The following is a 25,978-nucleotide window of genomic DNA, read 5'->3' on the forward strand; positions in this document are numbered from 1 at the left end:
TGACAGAAGAATGATTTATTAGAACAAATTCCATGACAAATCATATAAAATAACCATTTTCTGAAAGACATCCATAGACCACCTGAGGACAAGGTGCACGGAGGCGCCTCCAAGAGCCTGACAAACGAGTCACCAATCCCAGGGCGGAGGCTGGAGGGCGGAGCGTGAATTTGTGAAGAAAACAACTGTGCGGCGACGACCGCGGGGGGTGCGGATGGGAGTGTGCTGGACGGACGGCCACTGCTCGTTTCCGGGGGACAGGCTGTGGGCAGCTGCGCGGAGCGCGCGGGGCGGGGTACCAGGACCGGCACCCCCTCCGCGTGCACACAGCAGGCTCGCGGACGGGGCCGGCCGCGGACCCCACTGCCACTCACACACGTACACACCGGGGAGGGGGCACAGGGCCGGGGCGTGGGCTCCACGTCAGCTAAATGTAAACACGGACACACGCGTCACCCACCGCGGCCCCAGAGCCGCGCCCGCTGTGACCCCGGCCCCCGCAGTCGGTCCTGCCCCGCGATCGATATCAGCGCAGGTGCCAGGCAGGGTGGGGGCGCCCCAGCCCCACCCGCCGCAGCCAGTGGGCTCTTTGGCTTCGAGGCTGCGGAAACATCAGCCCCCGGGAGGGGGCTGGGCTCTGCTCGCCTGGCACGTTCCCAGCTGAAAGAATCCTGAGAAATAAAACTGTTCCTGGGGGGCTGCCCCTACCCCCCCCCCACAGGACCTGGAGCAGAGAGGCCCGGGAGGCACCCAATTAATGCCCACAGAGTCCGCAGGACAGCGGGGAGGGGAGCGGGGGGAGGGGACGTTGTCCAGGGAGCTTCTGAAGCCCGGTTTTTGGTCACTTTGGTTAATCGCTCCCCTCCCTCTGGCCCAGAACCACCGGAAGCGGGTGCCGGGCCCGCCTCCCTCCCTGGACGTGCCGCGTGGGGGGCTGAGCCCGGGCTGTGTGAGCGCAGGCGTGCCTGACGAGTGCTCGTGCCTGTGTGCACGGCGCCGGTCCACGCGCTCGGTGAGTTTGGCAGTTGTGTTGGCACCAAAGGCTCGAAGCAGTGGGGCTCCTGCCACAAATGCTTCCACAGGCTGCGTGCTCGCCCCGGGCCACTGGACTCTGGGGCGCCTGGGAGCTGCCATCGCCCCGCCCAGCCCGCACTCTGCCGCCTCAAGTCCCGGGGCGTCACGAGGCATCTCCCCACCACCCTGCTCTGTGTTTGGCACTGAAAGACCGCATCGCCCAGTCCGCTCCCCCAACCTGGTCCCAGCCAGCACAGAGGAACAGGGCGGGTACGCACGTGCCCCCAGCCCACGAGGCAGAGCGGGACCCCCCGGGCCGGGGAGGCTGCTGCAGTGGCACAAACTACTCCTTCCTTGAAAGCTAACGACAAAGTAACAGCGATGGAGAGGAGGCTGGGCACACGCCCGGACACTGGCCCTTGGCATCGGCCGCAGCGGGAGCTGGGCCAGGAGGCCAGTGGGGCGGGGGGGCGCTGGGAGCTGAGGAGGGGGCCTGGGCACCCACGGGGTTATGGCACGTGTGGGGGTCTTTGTGGTGAACTGTCCAGGCCCAGGGTGTGGGGAGGCTGCCCAGCCCCAACACCTAGATCAGGAACTGCTCCGTGTCGGGGAGGAAGGAGGGGTCCGGGAGGCCGGGGGTCCCGCAGTTTGCCCGCTGCGGGAAGCTCCTCGCCAGCAGGGCCGACGGGGGTGAGGACGGACTCTGGGAGGCCGGCCGGCCTCTCCCGAGCTGGGCCGAGCCCGCAGAACCCCGGTTTCCGGTCAGCAGGTCCAGGTTCCCACTGGGGTCCACGATGGCGTTGATAACTGGGGGGGTGGGGAGGGTCAGGCCGGCCGGAGGGTCCTGCCCTGCCTCCCGTGCCCAGCCGGGGGCCTCCCGGCCGGTTAGCTGTGAGTGTGGGCCAGGCTCCCCAAGGCCCCCGACGGCCCTCCCAGCGCCCCGCACGGCCACACCCACCTTCCAGCTGCTTCTGCACTCGCCTCAGTTCCTTCAAGATGGAGGTGATTTCCTGGGGGCAGGCGGGAAAGAGGCCGCTGGAGCCGGACCCCAGCGCTCGCCTCTCCCTGGGGTCCCGGGCTCGGGCAGCTCCCCCCAGTCTCCCTGCAGCCAAGCGGGCCGGGGGCGCAGAGGGGCCCCTCACCTTGTTGGACGTCTTCAGGATGGGCACCTCGTTCTCCGCGTTGATCCTGGCCTCCAGGTCTTCCCAGGCTCGCCCTGTGTTCTGAAAGAGGATCCTGCACCCCGAGGGGGGGGGTGGGAACAGGCAGAGGACAGTGACCAAGAGACCCAGGCATGGCAGCCTCCCAAGCCACGCCACCAGCCACGGGGAGGTCCACGCCAGCCCCTCCTGGGCACACGGGGAAACTGAGGCCTGGAGCAGGACCTGGGCAGGCCGGTCCCAGCGTCCTGTCTCTGGGCCTGATGTGCGGAAAGCTGGGAGGAAGGAGGGGGCAGGGAGGGAGGGGCGGGTCATCCTGGGGGCTCTGGCCCTCCCAGGCCCAGGGTCTGGTTGCCAAACCGCACGCGCATGCGTGCGTGCACGCACACATGGCACAGTCCTGGCACACAGGCACACGTCTGTACCCGTGTCAGGGCCTCAGGCTGGGTGTCCGCTAGGCAGCGGTGGCTCCCCGGCCCGTCCCAGGGGCTCTCACTGGCCAGCGGCACGCGGGCCGACTCACTTCATCTTCTCAGCGAGGTGCTCCGTGTTCTCGCGGATGGTCTGGGACAGCTGCGACACGGGGTTCAGCATCAGGTTATCGAAGATCACCTGCGAGGACCTGGCATCAGCCCGGCGCCTGGACGCCCCAGGAAGCCCTGTGCCCTCCATGCCCTGACGCGGCCCAGAGCCCAGAGCGAGCTCTCCGAGGGGAGGGGCGCCTGCCTCCTCGCGGTTCCGAGGCCGCGTCTTGCCGGCCAGCGGGTCCTCGCAGCGGTCGTTCATGTTCTGGTCCAGGTCCTGAGAGCGCGGGGTGCTGGGCGGCACCTTCTGGAAGTTGAGGCTGGCCTCGGGGATGCGCTGCACCAGCTGCAGAGGTGGGGGAGCAGGGGCGTGGCCCATGGGGCGGGCAGTGGACAGAGCAGACGCCGCCCGGCCGCTCAGGGTCCCTGGGCACCCCGCCCTCGTGGAGCAGGTACCGGGCCCGCACTCTCAGGGTGGCTGGTGGGGGGCGGTGCTGGGCACGGGGTGTGGCCCCGGGGAGGGCTCACAGCCACGGCCCCCCACCTGGGCGTGCAAGGGGCTGCCGAGGGCAGGCTCACCTCCTCGCGGGCGGAGATGGTGGAGGCGGGGGTGCCGGGCACACTGGCGCGAGAGGGGCTGTGGGCAGGCCCCGGGCAGCCCGGCGAGTCGCCGTCTCCGGCCACATCGTGGATCTCACGGGCCAGGGTGGCCACGTCCTTCACCAGCGTCTGGCTCAGCCTGCAGCGGCAGGAGGGAAGACAGGTCCTGCGGGGTCCTCCTGGGCCCGGCCTCAGTGCAGGGAAGTGTGGGGACAGGAGCCAGACGGGACACGACGTCACCCCCCCACAGGCAGAAACCCCCATCCCCCCCGCCCAGGTGGGGTGGGAGTCCCTCCCAGGAGGCAGCCACTGGGTCAGGAGCAGGGCCAGGGGTACACAGCCTCCAGCCTGGCCCAAACTACACCCAACCAGCCACCAGCAGCAGTGCCAGGGGGACTCCCACTGGGCGCCTCAGCGCCCGACCCCCTGAAGATGAGGGGGCTGGGGCGGGGCCCTGGGAGGAGGGATGGGCAGATACACCCACAGGCTCCTGGCCACCAGGGCCACATGAGCCCCACTCCACAGGCAGGGAGACGGAGGCAGAGTCACTGACAAGGGTCAGAGCCAAGCAGGCCCAGAGGCCAGGGACTCTCCACAGGGCAGGGAGGCCAAGCCTGCAGCCCCAGAGACAGCGCAGACCTCCGTCCCCTCTGCCCCGCCGATGGTAACACACACTTCCCTGAGAGACTCCCGGGCCACCCAGGAAAGGACACAGGCCAGCTGGGAGCAGCTCCCCGCCGCAGACTGCCCGTGAAGCCCCAGGGCTGGAGCCGAAAGCCTCCGTCGCCCGCCCTCGGAGCACCTCAGCCCCACGGCCGGCGCGCTCTGCGCTACTCCAGCCCTTGGCCAGGCTCGGGGCAGGGGGACGGGCTCCGGCCTCTGGCTCCCTCAGCCCTCGACGCCTGCTGTCACTCCAGGGACGGGACCCCAGGACCCACCAAGGACCAAGGACCAGGTCTCCGCACACAGCTGTCCCAGCTCTGCTCAGGGCGCCCCCCGAGCCGGCCCTCGTACCCGTCCACTCTTCGCGGCAGCTACAGCCCCTCCCAACAGGCGCTGGGCACAGCTGGAGAAATTTCCCCGGCTGGCCTCTGCCTCCCACCAAGGGCTGCCCCAGGCCCCATCAAGATAGGGGTCCCCGACTTGGCCCAACCCTTCCGACATCAAAAACACAGAAGGACCCCCTTTGAACTGCTGGTGACCTGTGCCCCTGCCCCCAGCAAGCCCCGCCCTCCGCTCCCTCTGTCCTCCGCAGCCTGCAGGCTGGTGTGTTCAAGCTCGCCCACTCGGGAAGCCCCCTGGGGCCCCCACTTCCCCTTCCTCTCTCCTTCCACCTCCGCCCCCTTCCCCTCAGCCAGGTGCGGCGCCCCCTCCAGAACCCCACACCCTGTCTCCTGGGCCGGCCCCTCGGCCCCCTCCCAAGCATCACTCTGCACAGGCAACTTCCCTCCAACCACCCTCCAGGTGTCCCGAGAGCCCTGCCCCAGCCCTCTTCTCTTCATGCTCTCCACGCCCTCACACCGCCCACAGCCTTGGTCACCGTCTTCATGCTGGTGACGCCCACACCTCCATCCCCCACGTGGGCCACTGTCCTAGGAGCCACTGCCCCCGCTCACCTCCCTCCAGGTGCCTCACCAGCGCAAGCTCAGCATCCTTGGCACCAACACTCACCACTCACCAGCCCCAGCCGCTCACCTCCTGCCCTCTCACAAGCCTGCAGTCAAGCCATCACAGCACAGACCGCTACTCAGCGAAAGCCCACTCTCCTTCCCTGCCACCTCCGCACTCACCACTCACCAGCCCCGCTCCCCTCCTGCCCTCTCACAAGCCTGCAGAGCCAAGCCCTCACAGCACCGACCACCACTCAGCGAAAGCCCACTCTCCTTCCCTGCCACCTCTGCACCATCCTTTTCAACGCCTGACCTGGAGGCGATCCTTCCACTGAATGACTGCATGAAGGAACTCATCTTTAATAAAAACCTTGGTGAAGACCTTCCTGTACCAGAGGTTCCCCCACCCTTCTGGGCAGATCTGCATCCATCCATCCAGCCACCCGCTACCCATGCAACTGCCCACCCATCTATCCATTCATCACGCACCCAACCGTCCATCATCGATCTATCCACCCACTGCCCATCCAACTACCCATCCACCCAACCGTCCATCATCGATCCACCCACCCATCATCCGTCCATCCACCCACCTATCCATCCCCGACAAGCATTTCTCAAGCCCTTTAGGAACTGAACCCCCAGGCCAGTCCCAAGGGGAGGCGCCCTGTGGATCAGCAGCGTGTGCTGTCACCCATCACCACTCACCTGGCAATCTCAGCGATCTCGGCCGTCTGCACAATGAAACCATAAGGGTCGGGCTCTTCTTCCTCGTCGTCTGTGTCCCGGAGGCCAGGGGCCCGGGGTCGGGCCCGGCCAGAGCTGCCAGCCCGTGGGGTCTGCGTGGCTGTTGAGGCATGGGGGCGGGCGTGTTTGGGGGAGCCGTGGTGGGAGCCATACTCCTCCTCGGATGTGGATGTGCAATCCGAGCCCTGCTGCCGGCGACGCACGTCTCGGGTGAGTGAATTGGTTCCAAAAGGAAGAACAGAACAGAGCGGCCGTCAGCACCTGCGGCAGCCCCGAGGCCCCTCCAGGCAAGGGCCCGGTGCTGCAGGATGAGCTGTGCTGCGGCCGGCACCCCGCACTCAGACGCCCTTTGACTGAAGAGCCAGCAGCTGCTGGGCTCCGGGGACTGCAAGGTCACTGCCAGCCCAGAAGCACGCACACAGACGGGCAGCCTGGCGTGTCCATGGGCCCTCGTGGAGCAGCTCAGGGTCGTGGCTGGTTGGCGGTGGCAGGGGCCACGTTCTGGGGGAGGGGTCTGTGCCCATCAGGCAGAACCAGCGCCCTTGGTTAGGGTTAGGGTGAGGGAACTGGGAATTGGTGTCTGCAGACACGCCGGGTGGGGGTAAACCACTGCACGTGGATCAGCGACGGCCCTGGGCTGGACCGTACGTGTGGCCGCACAGCCCGTGGTCAGAACCCAGCTCAGCCGCCGCAGCCCCTCCCTGCACCTGCCCGCCTCAGCCCCGACTGCTCGCCCACCGCTGCGCTGAGCCCCTGTGGCGGCCGCAAACATGCACAGTACAAGGAAGGGTGGGGCAGCAGGTTCCCACCAAGCAGGTGTGGCCCTCACCCCTTGGCCATGGGGCAGATGCCACCTTGGCCCCCTGAAGACCTGGCAGGCAGGGAGGGGCCCGAACTCCAAGGCCGTGGGTGCGGGAGGGGTCGGGGGTTGGGGCAGGTGTGGAAGCAGCAGCACGGGGCTGGACCAGCAGTGCTGACACCTTAAACCAATTCATTCAGAGGATGGGTCAGTCCCCACGCAGGGCGAGCCTGGCTGCAGGGATGCCCACATCCACCCCAGCAGGAGCCGGCTCCGGTGCCACAGCAGCCGTCCCTCCCTGCTGCACACACGGGGGCCACAACTCCAGGGAGGGGCAAGCCCAGCCCCCTGTCTGCAGTCACCCAGGCCTGCTTGCGAGTCGGGGCAGTCCCTCCAGGCTGGAGATGGTCGGGGTTTTCTGCGTTCACACCAGGACTGCCTGGGGGCTGCAGGAGGCCCGCCACCCGTGCACAGCCGGGTGCACGTGTATGTGTGTGTGTCAGAGGGAGAAACACCTGCCGACGGGAAAAGGGGCTCCTCCAGGGCCAGCACTGGGGGCCCCGTAGCTGGTGCAAGGCCGACGCACAGAGACCTGCAGACACACTGCGCGTGCCGACCGGACCCAGGGCCGCCCTCCCGCTCCCCACACTCACTGGGTGAGGAGTACCGGGCGCTGCCCGGGCGGGCCCTGCTGAAGGGCTGGCGGGGGGGCGTGGTGGCGTTGGCGGCCTTCCTGGCCGTGGCCCGAGCCTCGGCCACGGCGGGCTTGCGGCCGGCGCAGTACAACTCGACGCTGCGGCCGGAGAAGCCGGCGCGGGTGGGGGCCGCCTCCGAGTCGCTGGGCCCTGTGAAGGAGCCGGCCCGCTTCCGGGGCATCGCCAGGATGTCCAGGCGTGACAGCTTCTTGGCCTGCTCGGCAGCCGGCTGCCCCGCCGGCTCGGGATTGGCCGGGGGCCCCCGTTCGCCATCTGCGGCCTCTGTGTCCGAGGCATCCCCCAGCCGGGCCCGCCTCAGCCGGGAGGCCCGCGTGGGCCGTGGGGCGGACAAGCTGTTGGAGCGGGTCAGCGCCTGCTGCACCTTCTGGAGGCCGGCTGAGCCGCGGCTCTGCTCTTCCCGGGCAGCAGGGGACGGCGGTGGGGCCGTGGGTTTCCGGCGAGGCCCCCGCCGCCCTGCCCCCACGGCCCCGGAGGTCTCGTGGTCAGAAGTGACCGTGTCCACACCGGGCAGGTGGGCAAGGCTGGAGCCTCGTTCCTCATCGGGCCAGTCCAGGGACCCTTGGGGCCCGTGGCCACGCCGTGCGGCCAGGCGCCTTGCCGGCTCCCCGCGTCCCGCGTCCGCTGGGCCCGGCGGGCGACGCTGCTTCTCTGAGAGACGCTCGCGGGCGCTGCTCAGGCCGACACCCCCCACATCCTGCGCTGCCGGCGGGGACGGCGGCTTCTCCTTCTGCAGCCCCGAGGGCTGCGGGCTGGGCCCGTTCTTGCCGCTGAGAAGACTGACGGTGCTGGCCGTGTCCACGTCGGAGTCCCCGGACAGGGAGTCCTCTGGCGGCCCAGGGGCGCCGCCCAGCTCACCCTCCGGCTCCTCCACGGACTTGGAGAGCAGTCTGGCCTCCAGGGTGGCCAGTGCCGTCTCTGTCTCCTTCAGGATCAGGTGGGTGTCCTGAGGGTGCAGGTCCATGCGTGAGGCCCGGGCCGCGGCCAGGTCCTGCAGGAGGGGGTGGGTGCTAATGTACGGCAGCTGGCCAGGAGCTGCGGGGCCGCTGGCCGGCTCCTTGGTGAAGCTCTCCTGCCGGACGAACGCCGGGGCCTCCTTGGTGGGGGCCGGGGCGGGGCCCTCAGGCTCCGGGGGCTGCCCTGTCCGCAGCTGGATGACCATCCTCCCACTGGTGCTGACGTACACGCTGTCCCGTGTCGGGGGGCTGGGCTGCGCTGCCCGCCCCGGGCCCTCCACCTGCCCTGGAGCCACAGTCGCTTTCCTGGGGAAGGCCACCTCCCCGTTCTGGTCCCCAGCGAAGAATGAGGTGGGGGCCGGCTCCCCAGGGGCCCTCGGTGAGCGCCGGCCCCTTGCCCACGCCGGCCCCTCCTGGGGGCTCCCGCGTCTTTCTTCCTGCAGGCCCCCGCCTGGCTCAGGGCCCCGGCCTCCGTCCGACCCACTGGCGTCACTGAGGCTGTCGGGCTCCAGGTCTTCCTGTCCCAAGAGGCCGGCCTGCTCGCTGCCCAGCTCTGGCGGCCCCGGCCCGCTCCTCCTGGTGGCCTCGGGGCCGGCGGGGCTGTCCGCCCTGTCGCTGGGCAGCTGTGGGAGCAGCCTTCGCTGGCGCACAGGCAGGGCCCCCTCCAGCTCTCTGGCTCTGCGCCCGGGGCCGTCGTCTGGAAGACAAGGGGGCTGGTTCGAGTGAGCGCTGCCCGCGGGCCCACACGAGGAGCCGGCCCTCCCCCGGGCACAGTGGCCTGCGCTCGCGTCTGCCTAGCTGGTGGCCTCGGGCTGCCCCCTCCCTGCTGCGGCACTGGGGCCACTTACCTGACAGGCCCGGGTCCGAGTAGCTGTCGGCCAGACTGGCCCAGCGGGACACCCACTTCTGACCCCCGGGGGAGCCCGGTACTGGGAGGCCCTACGGAGAGGAGGGCAGGAGCGTGTCCGCGGCAGGGAGAGACAGGAGCCCCACGGGGAGGTGCTGGGGGCAGGAGGGGGCGAGGCAGCCCGCCCCAACACCTGCCCCCCAACAGAAGCAGCCAGAGGACCCCCGTGGCCTCACCTGGCTTGCGTAACTACCCACGTCTCAGCCCGGCTCAGTGGCTTGGAGGTCAGCGGTCCCTGCCCCCCCAAGACTCAGCCGGGCCCCGCCCGTGGGCACATACACGCAGGCACCCCCGACCCTCTGCACAGGTGGGCGCCAGGACCTGGAGCCCACAGCTCGGGCAGGACCAGAGCCTTCGAGTGCATACAGGACGCAGTGACCGGGGCCCCGGCCCAGATGCTGTCCTTTCCCCGCCCAGTCCCTCCCCAGGGACGTGTCTGGGCTCAGTCCCACACACCTGGAGCTCCACTGGGGGGGTTCCAACCCCGCCCACTGGCCGGGAGGCAAACTCCTGCAGCAAGGCCATCCGCTGGGCCACTCCGTCACCGGACTCTTCTCTGTCCCCTCTGATAACTGGACGGAAGGCGGCCGAGGACGCCCTGGAGAGCTCAGGGGACTCCCGTACCCCAAAGACCTGCCGGGAAGGACAGCCGGGCAGCAGGTCAGAGCCCGCGCCCGAGGCCGGCCTCCCGGGCTCCGACTGCAGCACGCCCACCTGGTCGATCATCCGGCGGGCCTCCTCCACCTCCCGGTCCTGCGCCTCCGTGTCGATGGTGTAGGTCCCTGCGTCACTGAGGCTGTCGTCCTCCTCCTGCTTGCGTGCCTTTGTCACTTGGGGGTCAGCAGGGGGTGGCGGCGGCAGCGAGGGGGCCGCGGGGCTGGCCCCGCGGGGTAGCGGGGGGGCGGGCGGCGTCGGGGGCGTCTTCTCGGGGCCTGACCGGGCAGCCGGGGAGCCGTCCCGCAGGCACTGGGCCATGAAGTCCTGGGCCAGGCGGGAGCGGCGCCCCACGCTGCCGAAAGGGCGAGCCGGGGCCCGGGCGGCGGGCGAGGGGCCGCCCAGCCGCTCCTCCGCCTTCTCCCGCTTGAGAGAGCCGGCCCGCTGCGGCCCCGAGCTGCCGCCCGCCCCCCGGGTCGAGGCCGGGGCGGGGGCGGCCGGGCGGTCCCTGTCGGTCGGCCCGGGGCCGCGGCGCCTGTCGGGCCTGGGGTCCCCGGGCGGCGTGTGCGTGAAGGACTGGGAACGCTTCTTGCGGGGCGTGTCCTCGTCGAAGAATTCGATGACGAACGCCTGCTGGCCGTGCAGCAGCTCCTGGGGGTCCCGCCTGAGCTGCCTCTGTAGCCGCACCTGCTCCCCGCCAGCCTCCGAGGGCACCCCAGCTGCCCCGGCCGCCTGGGCCATGGGGTCCTCCGAGTCGCTCTGTGTGCCGTCCTCGTGCTTGTGGCCTGGAGGGGGCAGGGGCCCGACGCGTGAGGCCGAGGGAAAGGAGACGCCCGGGGGTCGACACACAACCACCGCCGTCGTGTGGTCGGGGACACACTGCCCCACCATGGACCCAGCCCACATGGCCCAGAGAAGCAACAGGACAAGGCCGGACGGCCCCCGACAGGGCAGGCGGCTCTCGGGCAATGTAAACGGACCCGGGAGACGAGGCCACCGAGGCGAGGGCGGGCAGCCGTGCACTCACCCTTCAGGGTGCGCGTGTGCACCGGCAGGTCGCTTTTGGTGCTGTGCCGGTCATCGGCGGGGCCGGCCCGGTGCAGCAGGCTGGGGTCGCTCTGCACCAGCCAGTCGGCCACCTTGGTCTCCGCAGAGACCACCTCGATGGCTGTGGGCTCCTTGCCAGGGGGCCGGCGCTGGCGAAGGGAGAACTTGGTGACGTGGTCCTTGATCTTGACTTTGCCGGGGCTGCAGTCGTCAAACTCGATGGTGAAGCAGGCGTGGCTCTGCACCACGGGGGCCACCCCGCCCCCGCCCGCCTCCGCATCCCTGGTAGGCGCCTCGTGTGCCGGCACCTCTGGGGCCCGCGACGGGGGGACCTCCTTGGTGGGGATCTCGAAGTAGCTGGGCTCCCGCCGGAACGAGTAGCCCTGCGGCTCCGCGGGGGCCCGGAAGGCGGCCGTCGTCCCCACGAGGTCACTGTCCCGCTGAGCCAGCTCCTTGGGCCGCTCTGTGGGGGAACACGTGCTCAGGCCAGGCACGTGCTCACGGTGGCTCCCTCGCCCCACCCACCTCCGCGAGGACCATGGGCGCCATGTCTCCCTGCCCACGGCCCCGCCGAGGGCACCTCCAGAGCAGGCTGCCCTCCAGGACTTACCCGTGTCGGGCTCATCCTGGCGCCGCTCCTCGGGCGGGCTGCTACCATCGTCCTCACCCCACCAGGAGGGCTGCCCGTACAGGGGTGTGCGGTAGGCCGCCGCCTCTGCAAAGGAAGAGTTGGAGCCTGGGTCCCTGTGGCCCCAGCACAGACAGAGGCGGAGACCCGGAGCTGCGGAAGATGCTGGGGTCTGCAGGGGGCCCCGGCACCACCTCCCAGCTCGGGTCTGCAGCTGCCCAGAACCTTGGCCAGCCACCCTGAGCCCCATTTCTGCAACCTTGGTGGGTGACAACGGCAGTGACAACCTCCCCATGGGGCGGCTGTTCCAGGGAGGCTCGTCCCTGGGGTTGCACTGTCCTTAGCACTGCGGCCCTGGGGCAGGCAATCCCTTGAGCCCGGCCTGGGCCCTCTGCCCCTAGGGCCTGCCCGACAGAGGGGCGGGAGGACAGCAGCGAGCCCCACCCAGGGCTGGCCTCTCCCCCAGGGCCTGTAAACGGTTCGGGTCACTAATAGGTGACCTGGGGCTGAGAGCCACTGCGCTCTGACTGAACCACGTGGGGCAGGTGGCTGTTTCTACAGGGGTGCAGGAGTGCACGGTGAGTGTGGCTACAGGGGTGCAGGAGTGCAGGCACACATGCTGGGGGGCTGTGCGGGGAGGGGAACGTGTGTACGTCGGGGTGAAAGGTCAGCTCCTGGATGAGGTGGACCAAGGCCTGTGTGCACACCCCGCCCCTCCCGCACCCCTCTGCACACCATCCTACCTGGTCCCGGTCTCCGGTCCCCCCTCTCTGGCCTGGGGTTCACGGCCTCGCAGTAAGGCGCCTGCTCCGGCACAGCCTCGCCCGTCTTGGGCGCCGGGCTCTTGACGCTCACCTGCAGCTGGCTGGTGTACTTCTCGTGCTGTGGGCAGCGGCTGGGGTGAGGCGCGTCCTCGGCAGGACGCCCCCGCCCAGGGCACCTGTGTGGCCTCTCCTCTGCCCCACAGTGGCATGAGGTCCCCCTCACAACCCCCGCGGAGCAGACAGCCTAAGGCCTGCCCGTGTCACGAGGCTCGAAGCTGGGGGGCCGCACCCAAGGCTGGGGGCATCCTCAGGGCCACAAGCTTCCAGGAGGGAGTGGACAGCAGCCGTCAGAGGGGAGACTGCCACCCACAGGCCCCTCCAGAGAGGGAGTGGGACAGCCCTCAGGAGCAGTGGGAGGTGGGGAGCAGCAGCCTGTCCGTGCGTGCACGTGTGCGTGTGTGTGCGCGTGCCGGGCCCCACCTGGCTGAGCTCAGCGGTCATCGGCCCTGCCCCTCACTGGCTGTGTGACTCTAGGCAGGCCACCCACGCTCCCTGTGCTGCCCATGGTTACTTTGGAAAATGGGACTAAGCCTCCCCCCCAACCCCCCGCCATGGGGCTCCTGGGTGCGGCTCTGGGCAGGGTCCCCTGAGTCTGCTCCATGACGCCTGCACAACGGAGCAAGGGGAAAGGAGAGGCTCCACCTGCCATGACCGACCCTGGGACCTTCGAGCCCCAGCTGAAGGAAGGGTGCTCGAGGGTGCCCCTCACCCAGGACCTCCCACGAGGCTGTCCCCAAAGGCTGCCTCCCTGCTAGCCTCCAGACTGCTCCTGGCCACCTCCACCCATGGTAGCCCAATCAGGGTCCTCCCGGTACCCAAGATGCTGGGTGGGCCTGGGCCCTCCCTCCCACCCACCCCCTCCTGCTGGGCAAAGCAGCCTCCTCTGGGGCTCCAGCCACACCCGCCATCTGTGACTGCATCAGCTGGGGGTGCGGTGGGGCGGGTCGCCTGACTATCTTCCCCACCTGCCCGACTGGGCCATCCGGCAGGGCAGGCCAAACCAGGCTGACGCACAGCGGCCCAGAGGCCTGGGGGAGATGGGCAGTGGGAAGCGGAGGGCTGTAGGGACACAGGGATGCAGGGGCCCCAGGCCAAGCACCGGTACTGACCCTGAGCGCCTCCTCAGGGACGCGGTGCTGCACCCGCTCCAGCACGTACATGTTGGAATGTGACAGCGCGTTAAGGAGAACAGGATGCAGGAAGGGGGCGGGGCCCTCGGGCCCAGGCGTGGTGGATGAAGAGGGAAGGTGGGCTGGGCGGAGCGCTGGTGCAGATGCCTGCAAACTTCCCCCAACGTGTGTGCACTGGCCATGCGTCCACACTGCAGGGACAGCCCGCAGGCCGTGTTGTCCCCGGTCAGGGGACAGGACAGGGGCTGCTCCAGGCCACCGCACACACGTACCTTAGGTCTGCGGGGATGCTCTCCACCCCACTTTCAGCCCAGGAGCCCAGCAGGGCCCCAGAGGCCATGCCGCCTGCATCCAGCTCCAGTGCCCGTCCCAGACCACCCCTCAGCCCCCGGCCTCCTGAGGCTTCAGGGTGCGGAGGGCCTGAGCCAGCCGCTGGGTCCACACCCGCCAGCGGGTGTGCCCAGGGCGGAGGCATGGCCCCCACTCACCCACGTCCTGAGCACAGAAAGCCATGCCTGGGCGGCCCCCAGAAACACCAGGACTCCAGGTCCCGGGAAAGTTTTCCCATTCCTCGGGCTCTCTGTGAGCTCAGCCCCGAGCGTGGGCAGAAGGTGTCCGTGGCTGGGGCCTTGGCTGGGGGGCAGGCGGCGGCAGGGGCTGGAGTTCAGGGCGGAGCCTAGCCCGGGCTTCACCCTCCTGTCTCTAACCCCCTGAGGCCCCCACCCACTTCCAGCATAACAGGGCGACTGAGGCCCTGGGGACAGAGGGGGAGGCCAGGAGGGGTGAGCGCCCCCGGAAGGATATCGTAGCCGAATCGGATGACGTCGTTGAGCTTCAGCGTAACGTACTTCTGGTCCGGGATGCGCACGTCGTTCACGAATGTCTGCGGAGTAGGCAGGTGGCGGAGATGAGCCGGGGCAGGCGGGCCGGCGACTCTGGAGGCCCCAGAAGTGGACCACCAGGCCCTCCTGTGCTGCTCTGGGCCCGGCACCGTCCTCCCAGCACGGGTGCACCAGCCTCACACCCCAACGGGACCACAGGACAGACGGCCGCAGGAGGACCGGCCGAGGGGGCCGAGGCGCCAGACCCCACCCAGCACCCAGGGACCCTGACACAGCCCCACAAGCACAGAACCCACGGACACCCTGTGAGGTGGCCCCTTCTCTCATCCACACAGAGCTTCGTGCCGGCCCCCAAAGCCCCCAGGAGCGGCGAGGCACTCCCACAGGGTGGCCCCGGGGCAAGGCCGGTCAGACGGTGTGCCGAGGGAGGAGGGGCTGAGGGGGCAGAGACCCCAGCAGAGCCTGAGACCCTCGGCTGGGGGCACTCTGAGGGGGACCGGGGGGTGGCAGCCAGCACTTGCTGGTGTGCTCACAGGGCCGAGGCAGAGCCAGCCTGAGGCTGCTGTGGGACCCCAAGCTCAGGACGCAGGGCGTCAGACTTCACAGGCTGGGGGAGAGGGGGGAAGGGCCCTCCTCAGCTGGTATAAGGGGGTGGAGGCTGGTCGTTTGTTTTCTTACTGAAACAGCCTCCCAGGCCAGGAGACCAAACACAGAAAGAACAAGGCACCCAGACAGGTGTTGGACCCTGGAGAGAGCCCCGCCCTGTCCCTCCCGCCCTGCCTCCACCTGAACCCCTCTCTGCTCCTGCAGCCAGGAACTTCCTCTTGGTCACCTCCTCGTCCCTGCTGCCCCCAACTCACAGAAGAGCTCACATATACCCCTTAGGACAGGGTACCCCAGCACAGCCCCATCCGTCACAGGAGCCCCATTTCCCAGCCTGCAGGAGGTCCCATTGCCTCCCCTGCCCACCAGAGGGCTCACTTCCCTCCTCACCCAGCAGGCAGCCCCACCTCCCAGAGGCCCTACCCAGTGGGAGCCCTCCCAAGGAGGCCACCGGAGCAGGAGGTCCTGGTGGGAGCCAGGTGGGGACAAAGCAGAGGCGTGGGGCAGTGATGAGGGGGCAGACCCAGGGTGAGGATGGAGCTGGGGCAGCGCCAGCACTGAGGGAGGGGTCATGAACGGGGGTGGGGTCGTCACTAGGGGGAGGGCCATGGAGGGGATGGAGCCATGGGGGGCCCAGCCGGAGTGGGGAACCAACGCAGAGGGGTGTGGCCATGAGGGGGTGGTGCCAGCACCATGGGAGGGGTCATGGAGGGGTGGGGCCAGAACAGGGGGTGGGGCCAGCACAGGGGGCGGGCCCTGGAGAGGAGCAGGGGGTGGGGCCACAATATGGGGTGGAGCCAGGGTGTGGGTGGAACTGGGCTGGGAAGAGGGGTGGGGCCAGCACAAAGGCCCTGCACTCACCCCATTGAGGCTGCCCAGGTCCTTGACCCAGTGCTCGTCCCTGTCTCGGTCGTAGTTGATGACAGCGTGCTGCTTGTCCACACTGCGGGACTGGGGAGACACAAAGCCTCGGGTGGCCGACCGGGCCAGGCGGCCCAGGAGGTGGAGGCACCCCGCAGGAGGCCCTGCTCCCCACTCTCCAACCCTCCCCCACCCCACCACAATACCACCACCAGGCCCCTGGCCACGCAGCCCATGAGGTCCCACCCACGCCTCCACACCTCAAGCGTGTGTGCCCCAGAAGGCCCACCCAGGCCTGACCCGGCCAGCCGTCCTGGCCACGGAGCAGGCCGCGGGGTTCCCCCTGCCCCAGCCTGCCTCCCGGGCCCCTCCCGTTGTGACCAGCCCTCCACGGCACCAGGAGGCCAGTGCCCCCCCTGCCATCCCAGCCACTGCTCCTGGGTCAGCGTGGGAGGGGCTGGGAATGCTCGGAAGATCTGGGACACGCTGTTCACTCCCAAGGGCAGGCCGGGCTGGACGGGGGCGGCAGGATCAGAGGGCTGACCCCTCCCCCCACCAGCCTAGCCCACAGCGCACACCTCTCGGAGTGACGGACACGCGCACACACGCGTGACGTGCCTCAGACCCCACTGCCTTCTGCTCGCATGCACAGGGCTCACGTCCTGAGCACACCCTGCCACCCAGATGCCACACGCACGTGAACACATGCAGGTAGCTCTGCCCTGGCCACCAGCCGACCCAGGAGCCCTCCCCAAGGACAGTCACCCAGCTCCCTCACACAGTTCAGCTGGAGGCCACAGCCCCTCCACTCCAGGGACAGAGAAGCAGGGACAGGGCCACAGGGTCGCATTCTGCTGCATCAGGCACCGCCAGCACGAGCCGCCTTGCCCAGCCAGGGGGCAGGCAGTCCTGACACAGAGCGCATCACCACCGCCCAGCCCACTGCCCACACCTCACTGCTGGAGGCCCCGTGGGTCTGGGTGGCAGCTGCGTCCCTCCCCCACCACCTGAGGAGCCCAGGCCTGGGGCAGCCCCAGGAAACACCGGCAGGACCGGCCAACCGTGGGGTGCTGGGGCCCAGCCCTGGGCAGATGACAGTACCTGCCCGGCAGGGCTCCCACGAGACACCCAGGACCCCCACTTCCAGAGCATGTCACGGGAACGACGGGACCCACACACTCGCTCCCCACCGCCTGGGACAGGATGGCCCGGCCCTTGGGAGGGTGAGCCAGCACCTGAGTCCCTGCGTCACCACCCGCCACCACCTTCTCAGTTCTCACAGGGGAGTGCCCAGACCCCTCCCCCAGCGGCCACCTCCACAGAGCCACTTTCTCTGATTCTCTCCACCTACCCAGCACCCCCGGCACCGTCCAGAAATGGCCAGTTTCCGGGGGGTGGGGCCCAATACCCTCCCCCGAGGACTGGAGCTCCCAGGCCTGGGCCTCCCTCACCCAGAGACAGGAGCGCACAGCAGGGTGGGGTGGGGTGGACATGGGCTCTGGCCGAGGTGCCAGGGCAGGGCCTGGCAAGGAGACTGCAGCAGGCAGGCCTGTGAGGGCTCCAGCCTCTCCTGGGCTCAGAGGCCTGAGGTGGCTGGCTTCATGCACAGTGATGCTGCAGCAGCAGGGGCCCGGCCCACTCCTCATGCTGCCACGGACCCTGGGTCCTCCAGAAGGGAGCAGGGGTGCAGGGGAGGCTTCAAGGCGAGCACAGAGTCTGCGGGGCCAGCCGGGGCCTCCTGGACACAGAGGCCAGCCCGGAGCCGCCTGCCCCAGCACCACCCCCGTGAGCCAGGGGAAGCACGGGCCTCCCTCCCCGGGAAGTCCCCAGGGCTGATCCTGGCGGGGCTCCAGCGCCAACTCACCTGCCTCCCAAAGCAACGGGTCTCTGGCGAGGTGAGTCTGACCTTGAGACCCCCTGCCCCGCGCCCCTGGCCTCATCTCTTTCCCCGTCCCGAATTCCTCAAAGTCGGCACCCACAGCTAGACAGCTACGGGCCACCCTGGCCGCAGCCTGTGCCCCGGACGTGGGCACCACCTCCTCCACTGGACTCTCCCGCTGGGCCCCGAGCCAGCCCTTCCCACTGTCCTGGCCCAGGCAGGGTGGGGGCAGGGCACGCTGGGGGGGCCCACACGCCCTCCTCTGGGCCTCGGTCTCCCGGCTGCAGGTGCTGGCAGAGCTGCCCCCAGGCCCCGGGCCCCGGGCGGCCTAGACAAGGATCAGCAGGTGTCCCAGGGGCCTGCGTGCTCGGGCTCGCCCCACCGCAGGCCAGGGAGCTGCCCCTCTGGGTGGCCCCGTGGGTCAGGCATTCCTTAGAGTCCAGCCTGGCAGCTGGGAGGCCTGGGGCTCACTGAGGGGCTGCGCCCCCTCCGTGCCCAGCCACCTGCCCGCCTCAGCCCTGCCCAACACCTGGATGCCACTGGGGCCAGACTCTGCCCTCCACGTGGCCGGGTATCGGGCTCCCGGGGACCGCAGGCCTGAGAGGGGCTGCTGGTGGCTGCACACCGGGACGTGGCGGGACGGGGGCTCTTCTCGGCCTGAGGCAGACGTGGTGGCCGACAGCAGGAGGGTGCTCTGTGCCTCAGGCTTGGCCACTACCTTTGCCAAGGTGTGGCCCCTAGAGGGGCTTCTGGGCTGACCTTTCCGGCCTGAACACCTTCTCTCCCTCTCCAAGTTTCAGACCTCCAACTCAAGCCCAGCCTGGCCAAACCCAATTCCTCCTCCCTGCCCGCCTGGCCCTTCAGCCTCCCTGGGGAAGGCCACCGACCAAGCCCCCAACAGCCCCGGCTGCTCTGGCCACACCCCCTCAGCCCCAGCAGCGGCACCCCTCAATCTGCCCCCCGCCTGCATCCCGCAGCCCTCCCCAGCCCTCCCTCTCGCCGCTCTGCCCCGGCCTGCCTGCTGGCCAGACACTTTGCCCCTGCAGGTGCCATGCCCTCTCCTGGGCCACGCTCTCCTGGTGCCCACCTTCCCTTTCCCGGCAAGACACCCCCCTACCTCGCCCCCCCCCCCCCCCCCCCCGCCTCGCTCAGCCCCAGGCTCCCCGACGCTTGTACCCAGAGCCTGGGCTGCCCCACCCCCTCCCCAGACTGCCGAGAGCCAGGAGCCCTGGGCACAGGCAGGAAGGGTCCCGCAGCCAGAGCCCGCCCGCCCTCCCTCCCTCTCGGCCCAAGCCCAGGTGCCCAGAGGCTGGAAGCCCACGCCAGAGGGGGAGGTGGCCCCTTGGCCCAGGCAGGACTCAAGACTTAGAAGGACGCAAAGCAGGCCACGCGGCAAGTGGAGCGGATGGGGCGCAGACGCGTAAAATAGCTGTAAGAGGCTCCAAACACACGGACTTTTGGAAAAGGACCTAATTGTCTGTAGTCACTTTAAAGCGGAGTCAAGATGTGCTTCCAAAACTTGGGTCTGACGCCCTCCAGGAGCGAAAGCCCCGCCCAGCATCTGCCCTCCAGGAGCGAAAGCCCCGCCCAGCATCTGCCCTCCAGGAGCGAAAGCCCCGCCCAGCATCTGCCCTCCAGGAGCGAAAGCCCCGCCCAGCATCTGCCCTCCAGGAGCGAAAGCCCCGCCCAGCACCGGGCGGCGGCCCAAAGCCCAGGCTCGGGGCACACCCTCCTGCCAGCTCACACCCAGCGCCACCCCAGCGGGGCCACAGCGCCCACGACCTGCGTGTGTGCAGGGGGACCCCGAGCTGGGTCTCTGGGCCGCGGTTTCCGGGTAAGGATGTGTGCAGATGAATCCCAGCTGTCGCCCCTCCCACGTGGCGAGCCAGGCGAAGGCAGACAAGACACCTTGCCACAAACGCGCACAGGCTCTCTCTCTCACACACACAGACATGTACAACCCCCACACACATGTGCACACATGCACCTGTGCGCATACGTGTCTGCGTGCGCACAGACGTGTGCCGACGCACAGGTACTCGCCCGCGCACGTCCACACGTGTACACACACACACGCCCTGCACCAGAGCCCAGGGACACAGCAGGCAGCCTGGGCTCGGGCGCCAGGCAGACCTGGGCCCATGGCCCCGCTCACGTCCTCACTGGCCCAGCTTGTGCCAGGCTCGCCCTGGGGGCCAGGACCCCTGGCGAGTGGGCGGCCCGGTGGGAGAGCGTGGCGGCACGAGGCCAGGCTGGCGACTCTGCCTCTGGGACACAGCGCCCGCCCCCCACCGCCGAGATCCACACGTGGGCGCTCCTGCCTGGGTTGTGGTGCAGCCTCCTGGACGGCCCCTGTTCCCCAGCCACGTCTCCTCGCGCCGCACTGCCTCACCCTCCCCGCCGGGCAGAGGGCCCCCCCCGCCAGCCCCCCTGCCAGCACCGCCCCTCCCACTCCCCAGCTCTCAGCACAACGTCGCCATGTCCAGTCGGCCCCAGAGCCCCCCCTACCCCGGTCCCAAACCCGGTGCCACCTTTGGGTTTGGCTCCTGGGGGGTCACCTGGCTCCTGCTTATGTGTTTGTGGGCGGCCCAGCCCTGGAATGGAGACCCCAGGCTCCAGCGTGGGGCCAGTGACCATCGAGTGACAAATGTGGGAATGGACACAAGGACACACAGAGGGCAGGCCAGGGTGCTCCGGGAGCACGTGGCAGGGAGAGGGTGGGGACGGGGCGGGCGTGGACGATCTCGGAAAGCCAGGCAGGTGGGGAGAGGCTGTGGCCCCCAGGAGGCCTAGTGGCCGGGGGTACCTATCCCTGCACCCGGGGATGCCTGAGGCATGAGGGAGGGAGAGGGAAGGTCGGGGTTTGCCCCTGAACACCTGGCGGCGTCGGAGAAGGGGGTTTGTTCGGCACCAGGCTCGGGCTGCCTCTGAGGTGCCCAGGAGCTGATGACGCGCGAGACTGGGGACAGCACGGTGACAGACACCATTTGCATCACGTGAGCAGAGGTGGAAACCGAGGCTGTGGGTATGGACAGGACCTCCAGGGAGGGGTCACGTACACCCAGAGCCCAGGCCAAGTGGGAAAGCTGCAGGGGCCGCCAGGCACGCGCCAAGAGGCCCGGGAGCCTGGAGCTGCCATCCTAGGGAGAAGCTGTGGGGGGGCGGGGGGCACGGCGTGTGCAGTGGCCATCCGGGCGGTGGCGTGGGGACTGAGGCCGTGGTGTGCAGGTGAGGAACTCCCTAGCAGGGGCTCCACAGAAGAGTATGGGGTGAAGGGGGCTGGCAGGACAGCACAGCAAGAGGATGGGCGTCCTGAGCAAGGGGCAGGTGGGCTGGAGGGGGGAGGTGTTGGGAGGGGGCGGCATTCCCACACCTACTCTACAGCTACGTGACCTCCCTGAGCCTCAGTTTCCCCGTGTGGTGGAGACATGGCCACGCTGCCCAGAACAGCCTGAGGCAGAAACGCAGGTGCACCCAGGCCAGGGCCAGCCCAGCATGGAGGGCTGAGGATCCCCCCTCCCTCCACCCTGCTCAGGGCTCCACACTGATCGGCCCAGAAACTAGGAATTGGACCCCAAACTCACACTGCGCACCCTGCCCACCCCCTGGGGAGAGAAGCGGGCAGGGTGAGGGCCTGGTGCAGGGCACAGAGCTGGCGGGTGGGGGAGGAGCAAGCACGCTGGGCCCCCAGCGCTCACAGGCTCCCGTCAAGTGCCGCCTCCTACGAGAGGCCCTCCCAGCCACCCCGGGAAGGGCAGGGCCATCGACAAGCCGCACAGTCACAGCAGGGCACACACAACTCCCCGCCAGGGCTCAGGGCCCTATGTGGTGACCCCTGTGGATCTCTCACCAATGGACAGACGACAGAGGTCATGTCACGTGACACCATCACGGAGCCACCAGCCACATCAAGACCCCCGCATCGGCCACCCCAGGAGGCCGAGGGGGGGCGACCTACGGCCTCTGCTTGCTTTATGTGGCCTGAGAACAGTCTTTACACTTTACGTGGTCAAAAAAAAGATACTTTCAGGACAGGTGAAAATGATATGAAATTGACATATCAACAGACACAAAGTTTGACTGGCGCGCCCGTTTGTCTCCCCAACAATAGCAAAGCTGAGTGGCTGTGATGGAGGCGTGTGGCCCGCAAGGCCTCAGATGTATACCCAGCCCTTTACAGGAAGCATTCACCCAGCCCTGCACAGACCCACCGACTTCCAAGGCAAGAAGCAAAGACAAAAAGGGAGACTGCCCTAGATCAAAGATACTGAAAAGACCGAACAAGCAAGGGCGGGTCCTGCTGCGTCTGGAGTCAGGCAAATTAGAGGACGTTTGGGGGAAGTCAGGGTGTCTGGACATGGACAGGCCTTCATTTGCTGCCCAAGTGGACATGCACATGGTTGGGACCCCCGGCTGCAGCCCAAACCCCATGCATCCCAGGGAGTGAGTGGGCGGCAGCAGCCAGGGCGGCGCATGGAACAGGGGAGGGGTCTCACCCTGCACCCAAGTGGGCCGCTTGGTTGGACCGGGCAGTGCAGCCCACCTAGGACACCCCCTGAGAGTCCCACAGTGGGAGCATGGAGCTTGGAGGGCTTGGGGACAGGGACGCAGGTGCTCTGCTGAGGAGGGGTCAGGGCTGCAGGGAACCCGACTCAATCACCCCACGAGGGTGGGGAACCCCTGTGGGCCCTACAGGGTCAAGTCCCCCGCCCCCTCCCCTCCTCATTCCTAGGAGCCGGACCCATGCACCCCGTGGAAGCCAAGGTTGGCTCAACTCAAACTCAGGGCCAGAGAGAAATTGCCGAGTGCCTGGTGTCCCGGCTCTTAGGGCCCTGCCAGCTTCTCGAGCCTGAGAAAGGCCCCCAGCCCCCAGCCCAGGGCACCAGCCTTCCACTGGACAGCTCTGATGGTCAGAGCTGACCCTGTGGCCCCCTGATTCACGGCCCTGTTGGGGTCCTCGGACAAGGATGTGGACGGGTCTGCTTTCGGGCACCTTCCCAAGGTGGGCCCCGACACCTTCAGAATCCGGTAGCACCTTCCCATCAGAAACGGTCCAATACGCAGAGGCAGGGACCCTCACCCACGAGTGCCCCGCTGTGGGTCCAGGGCGGCCTCCTCCCCAGGGGCCCCGCCCCAGCCCAGGTGCCCACACTCACCTGCAGCATGAGCTCACACTCATCTCGCCCCACGAAGATGAGCTCTCGGGGGAGCCGGTGGCGAGTGCCGCTGCCGCTCACCAGGAACCAGGAGGTGGCGCTCATCTTGGCACTGGCGAGGCCTGTCCGGCCCTGGGGGGTGAGGGGTCATCAGAGCAGGGCTCCCCTGCCTGGGCCCGGGCCCCTGGACACCCCAAAGACCAGCACAGATCCTGCCCCGATGAGGTTCAAGCACCTTCACGGCACCACCGCAGTGGCCGCTTCCAGAAATGCTGGGCTCCAGGCCAGCCCCTCACCGAGTGTGCCTGTCCCCTGTGGACCCCTCCCAGGCTAAGGTCGCCCGGTCCTCCCTTACACTAGGTCCACACATAGCCTCTTCTCTCTCTCTCTGGGTGCCAGAGATTGGGTGCATGGAGCGCTAGCCACACTGCCTGCGTGTGGACCCACGTGTGTCCCCGTGACCTGCAGGAGCTGCTCCCAGGTGGGACTCAGCGTGGCCCTTCAGGGTCCCCACAGGCTAGGCCCACACCCAGGACACAGACTCTGAACCAGAGCCTCTGCCTCCCCTGCTGGAGACTCTGGGGTGGGCCCAGGCAGGGGGCAAGGAGGAGATGGCTGGAGACCGGAGCCCTGAGCCATCAATACGCCTGCCACTGAGAGGGGGTTGAACGTCCCTTGGCAGTCACTGTGACTGCCCTGCAGACGCCCCCAGGCCAGGACAGTACCAGGTGGTCAGGGCAGCAGGCAGTCCCTCCAGTGCCCAGGAGGGAGGTGGTGCTTTGGTGCCTGAGATCCTGGGGGCTGATATGGTCAGGACGGACAGGGGAGTATCAGGGTGCCTGAGGGGCACAGTGGGGACAGCCTGAGTGATGACAAGGGCCGATGTCACCCGAGACCAGACCCTGGGGCAGCCTGAGGCCCCACGCAGCCAGTGTGCACGTGCTCTCACACAGATGCCAATTGCCCAGAGCCGTGTCTCAGGGGCACAGGTACCAGAATGTGCAGACACACCTGCGCCCCACACATGTGCACACAGCGCACACACACACCCGGAGCACCGCCTACAAGTGCCCTGGCCACTCTCCCGTGGAAGCTCACACACGCGTGCGCGCACACACACACACAGTGGGTAAAACGTGTCCTGAGCGCTGCCATGCGCCAGGTAGTGTCCTGGAATCTGAGAGACACACACTGTCCCTGCATCACGGGGCTTCCCTCCAGCCAGGGAGGTGGGCAGCAAGAAGGGAAACCGCTTGTGAGAAGGTGCGAGTGACACAGAGAGAAATAGGGGTGGGGACAGCAGCGCAGCCGCGAGGGGTCCATCTACGGAGGGTGGTCAGGGAAGGCTCAACTGGGAGCGGGCGGATGCAGGCATGTGAACATCTGGGGGCCGTGCTCCAGGCAGAGGGAACAGGCAGGGCCAAGACGCTGGGCCGCATGCTCCCGGGAGTTCTGTGGCTTGTCCGGGAGCGAAGGGGGAGGCCCTGGAGGGCCCAGGACATGCTGCATCCCTAAGTGCAGAATGCAAATGCAGTAGGCCTGTTCCAAAATTATGAAGGATTTCAAAACAGCGAGAGCAGAATGCTAAACCCAGTGCAGGGTCTGAGTGCGGGGCCCATGCAAGAGCATGTGTCACACACCCGTGAGGCCAGCCCTGGAGGTCCTGGGTCCATGATCTGACTCACAGTGTGCAGAACAGATGGCAGGTCAAGCAGGAGGCTAGTTAAGCCATGAGACAATAACGAGGGAGAGAGAAGATGGTGCTGGCACCTGGCGGGAGCAGAGGACCTAGGGAGCATCCCCAGGCCCCGTCCCTGCGACACCCACACCCAGAGCCTAGCCTGAGGCTCCTACGAGCCAGGTCTCAAACCAGGCCCCACCCATCGGTGAAGGCCCAAGTGACCATGTAACCCACGGCAAACCCTCATGTCACCTCAGGCAAGCAAGTGGGAAGATGTCGAAAAACCCACCCAGAACACAGCCCCAGCCGGCCAGAGCCCCTCATCCCGGAACCCCTGCCCTTCCTCAGGGTCCAGCCAGAGGGGCAAAGCTCTGGAAGCCGAAGGGGCGGGGACTCCCGAGCCCCTGCAGCCTACGGAGGCCTCAGCAGCACAGCCGGAGGAGATGACAGAGCTCTCTCCAGGAGAGTCCCCACCCAGCCCCCAGCCCAGCCCAGCTCCCACACTCTGCCATCACCTGCCACCAGGTCGTGACGGGCAGTTGGCAAGGGAACCCCACCCAGAGGAGGCCACAGCCTCTGCTTATGGCAAAGGGAGGCCAAACCCCCAGAGCCGGGTTATGCGGCTGTGGCGGAGCCAGGCCGCCCCTGCTGCTGCCAGCCCATCTCGAAAAGGCCCAGGCCTGGAGTCGTGGACGCTCCCAAGCTGCCTGCGGCCGGTTCAGGGCTAGGCTGGCCATCGTTGCTAGGAGGGAGAATACTAAACACCCCAAACTTGTCCCCCCAGAAGGACCACCCGCCTGGAGGGGAGGGGAGGAGGTGGAGTCGCCCAGGGGCAGGGGTCGGGAGGGGCAGAGAGCGGCGGCGGGCGGCTGGAAAGCGCAGACTGAACGGAGGCCGGGACAGCGGAGAGGCGGCGGCGGCAAAGGGAAATGAGGAGAGAGGGAGGTGGAGGAAGACGGAGGGAGGGACCGCGGGAGGGGAGACCAGGCCGGGAGGAGGCCAGGCGGGAGCGCCGGGCCCGCAGGGGGAGGGAGCGACGCCTTCTCCTGAATCAGCGCTCGCCGGGGGCGGCCAGGGCCCAGCCGGTGCCTGGGCGGGGACCCCGGCGCCCGGGCCAGCGCCCCCCTCTCCAGGCCGCGTAAACGCGCGCCCGGCGGTCCCTCCCGGCCTGACGCAGACCTGGGCCGCCTCCGCGGGGGCGAAGACCGACCTGGCCAGGTGCGCCGGCAGCCCCCACCCCCGCGCCTTTGTCCGGCCCACCGGGCTCCGCTCGCCCGCCCCCCGCCCGCTGCCCGCGCGGCCCCGTCGGCGCGCAGGTGCGGGAGCAGGGAGGCCCGGCCGCCGCGGGCGCAGAGCGGCGCGTCTTACCTGCAGCTCGGTCCCGACTCGGCCCCGGCTCGGCCCCGGCCCTCCCGCCCGGCCGGCCGAGCGCTGGGCGGGGCCGCCGCCTAGGACATGCCCGGCGCGGCCCGCACGCTCGCGGCAGCCCGGCGAGCCCACGGGCAGAGCGGCGGCCCGGCCTCGCGCGGCGGGTCCCTGACGTCTGCGGGCGCCCCGCCCCGCCCATGCCAGGCCCCGCCCCCGCCCCGCCCCCCGGAAATCCAGGTTAGGGCGGGCCCGGAGCGCCAGGTGAGCGCGGCTCC

At 68.7% G+C, this 25,978-nt stretch overlaps 1 protein-coding gene across 6 annotated transcripts; it reads right to left on the reverse strand.

The window, feature by feature from the left end:
* CEP170B (centrosomal protein 170B) lies at positions 1 to 25,855 on the reverse strand. Of its 6 annotated transcripts, none has more exons than XM_067712567.1 (19): positions 25,704 to 25,855; positions 22,655 to 22,786; positions 15,620 to 15,709; positions 14,116 to 14,196; positions 13,293 to 13,349; positions 12,103 to 12,241; positions 11,342 to 11,446; positions 10,712 to 11,194; positions 9,745 to 10,469; positions 9,487 to 9,663; positions 8,972 to 9,062; positions 7,108 to 8,820; positions 5,617 to 5,755; positions 3,278 to 3,437; positions 2,901 to 3,044; positions 2,698 to 2,786; positions 2,157 to 2,250; positions 1,973 to 2,024; positions 1 to 1,821 (listed from the first exon to the last, which is right to left on the reverse strand). In XM_067712567.1, the coding sequence occupies exons 2-19, from the start codon at positions 22,757 to 22,759 to the stop codon at positions 1,598 to 1,600; spliced, it is 4,668 nt and encodes a 1,555-aa protein (XP_067568668.1). In that variant the 5' UTR covers positions 22,760 to 22,786; positions 25,704 to 25,855; the 3' UTR covers positions 1 to 1,597. The 6 variants fall into 6 exon arrangements, with proteins under 6 accessions (XP_067568668.1, XP_067568506.1, XP_067568461.1 ...); XM_067712405.1 differs by having other exon boundaries at positions 5,617 to 5,860; XM_067712360.1 differs by having other exon boundaries at positions 1,973 to 2,250.
* Positions 25,856 to 25,978: the final 123 nt, after the last annotated feature.

This window comes from Pseudorca crassidens, chromosome 1 (genome assembly GCF_039906515.1).
Source record: "Pseudorca crassidens isolate mPseCra1 chromosome 1, mPseCra1.hap1, whole genome shotgun sequence".
Lineage (NCBI taxonomy): Eukaryota > Metazoa > Chordata > Mammalia > Artiodactyla > Delphinidae > Pseudorca > Pseudorca crassidens.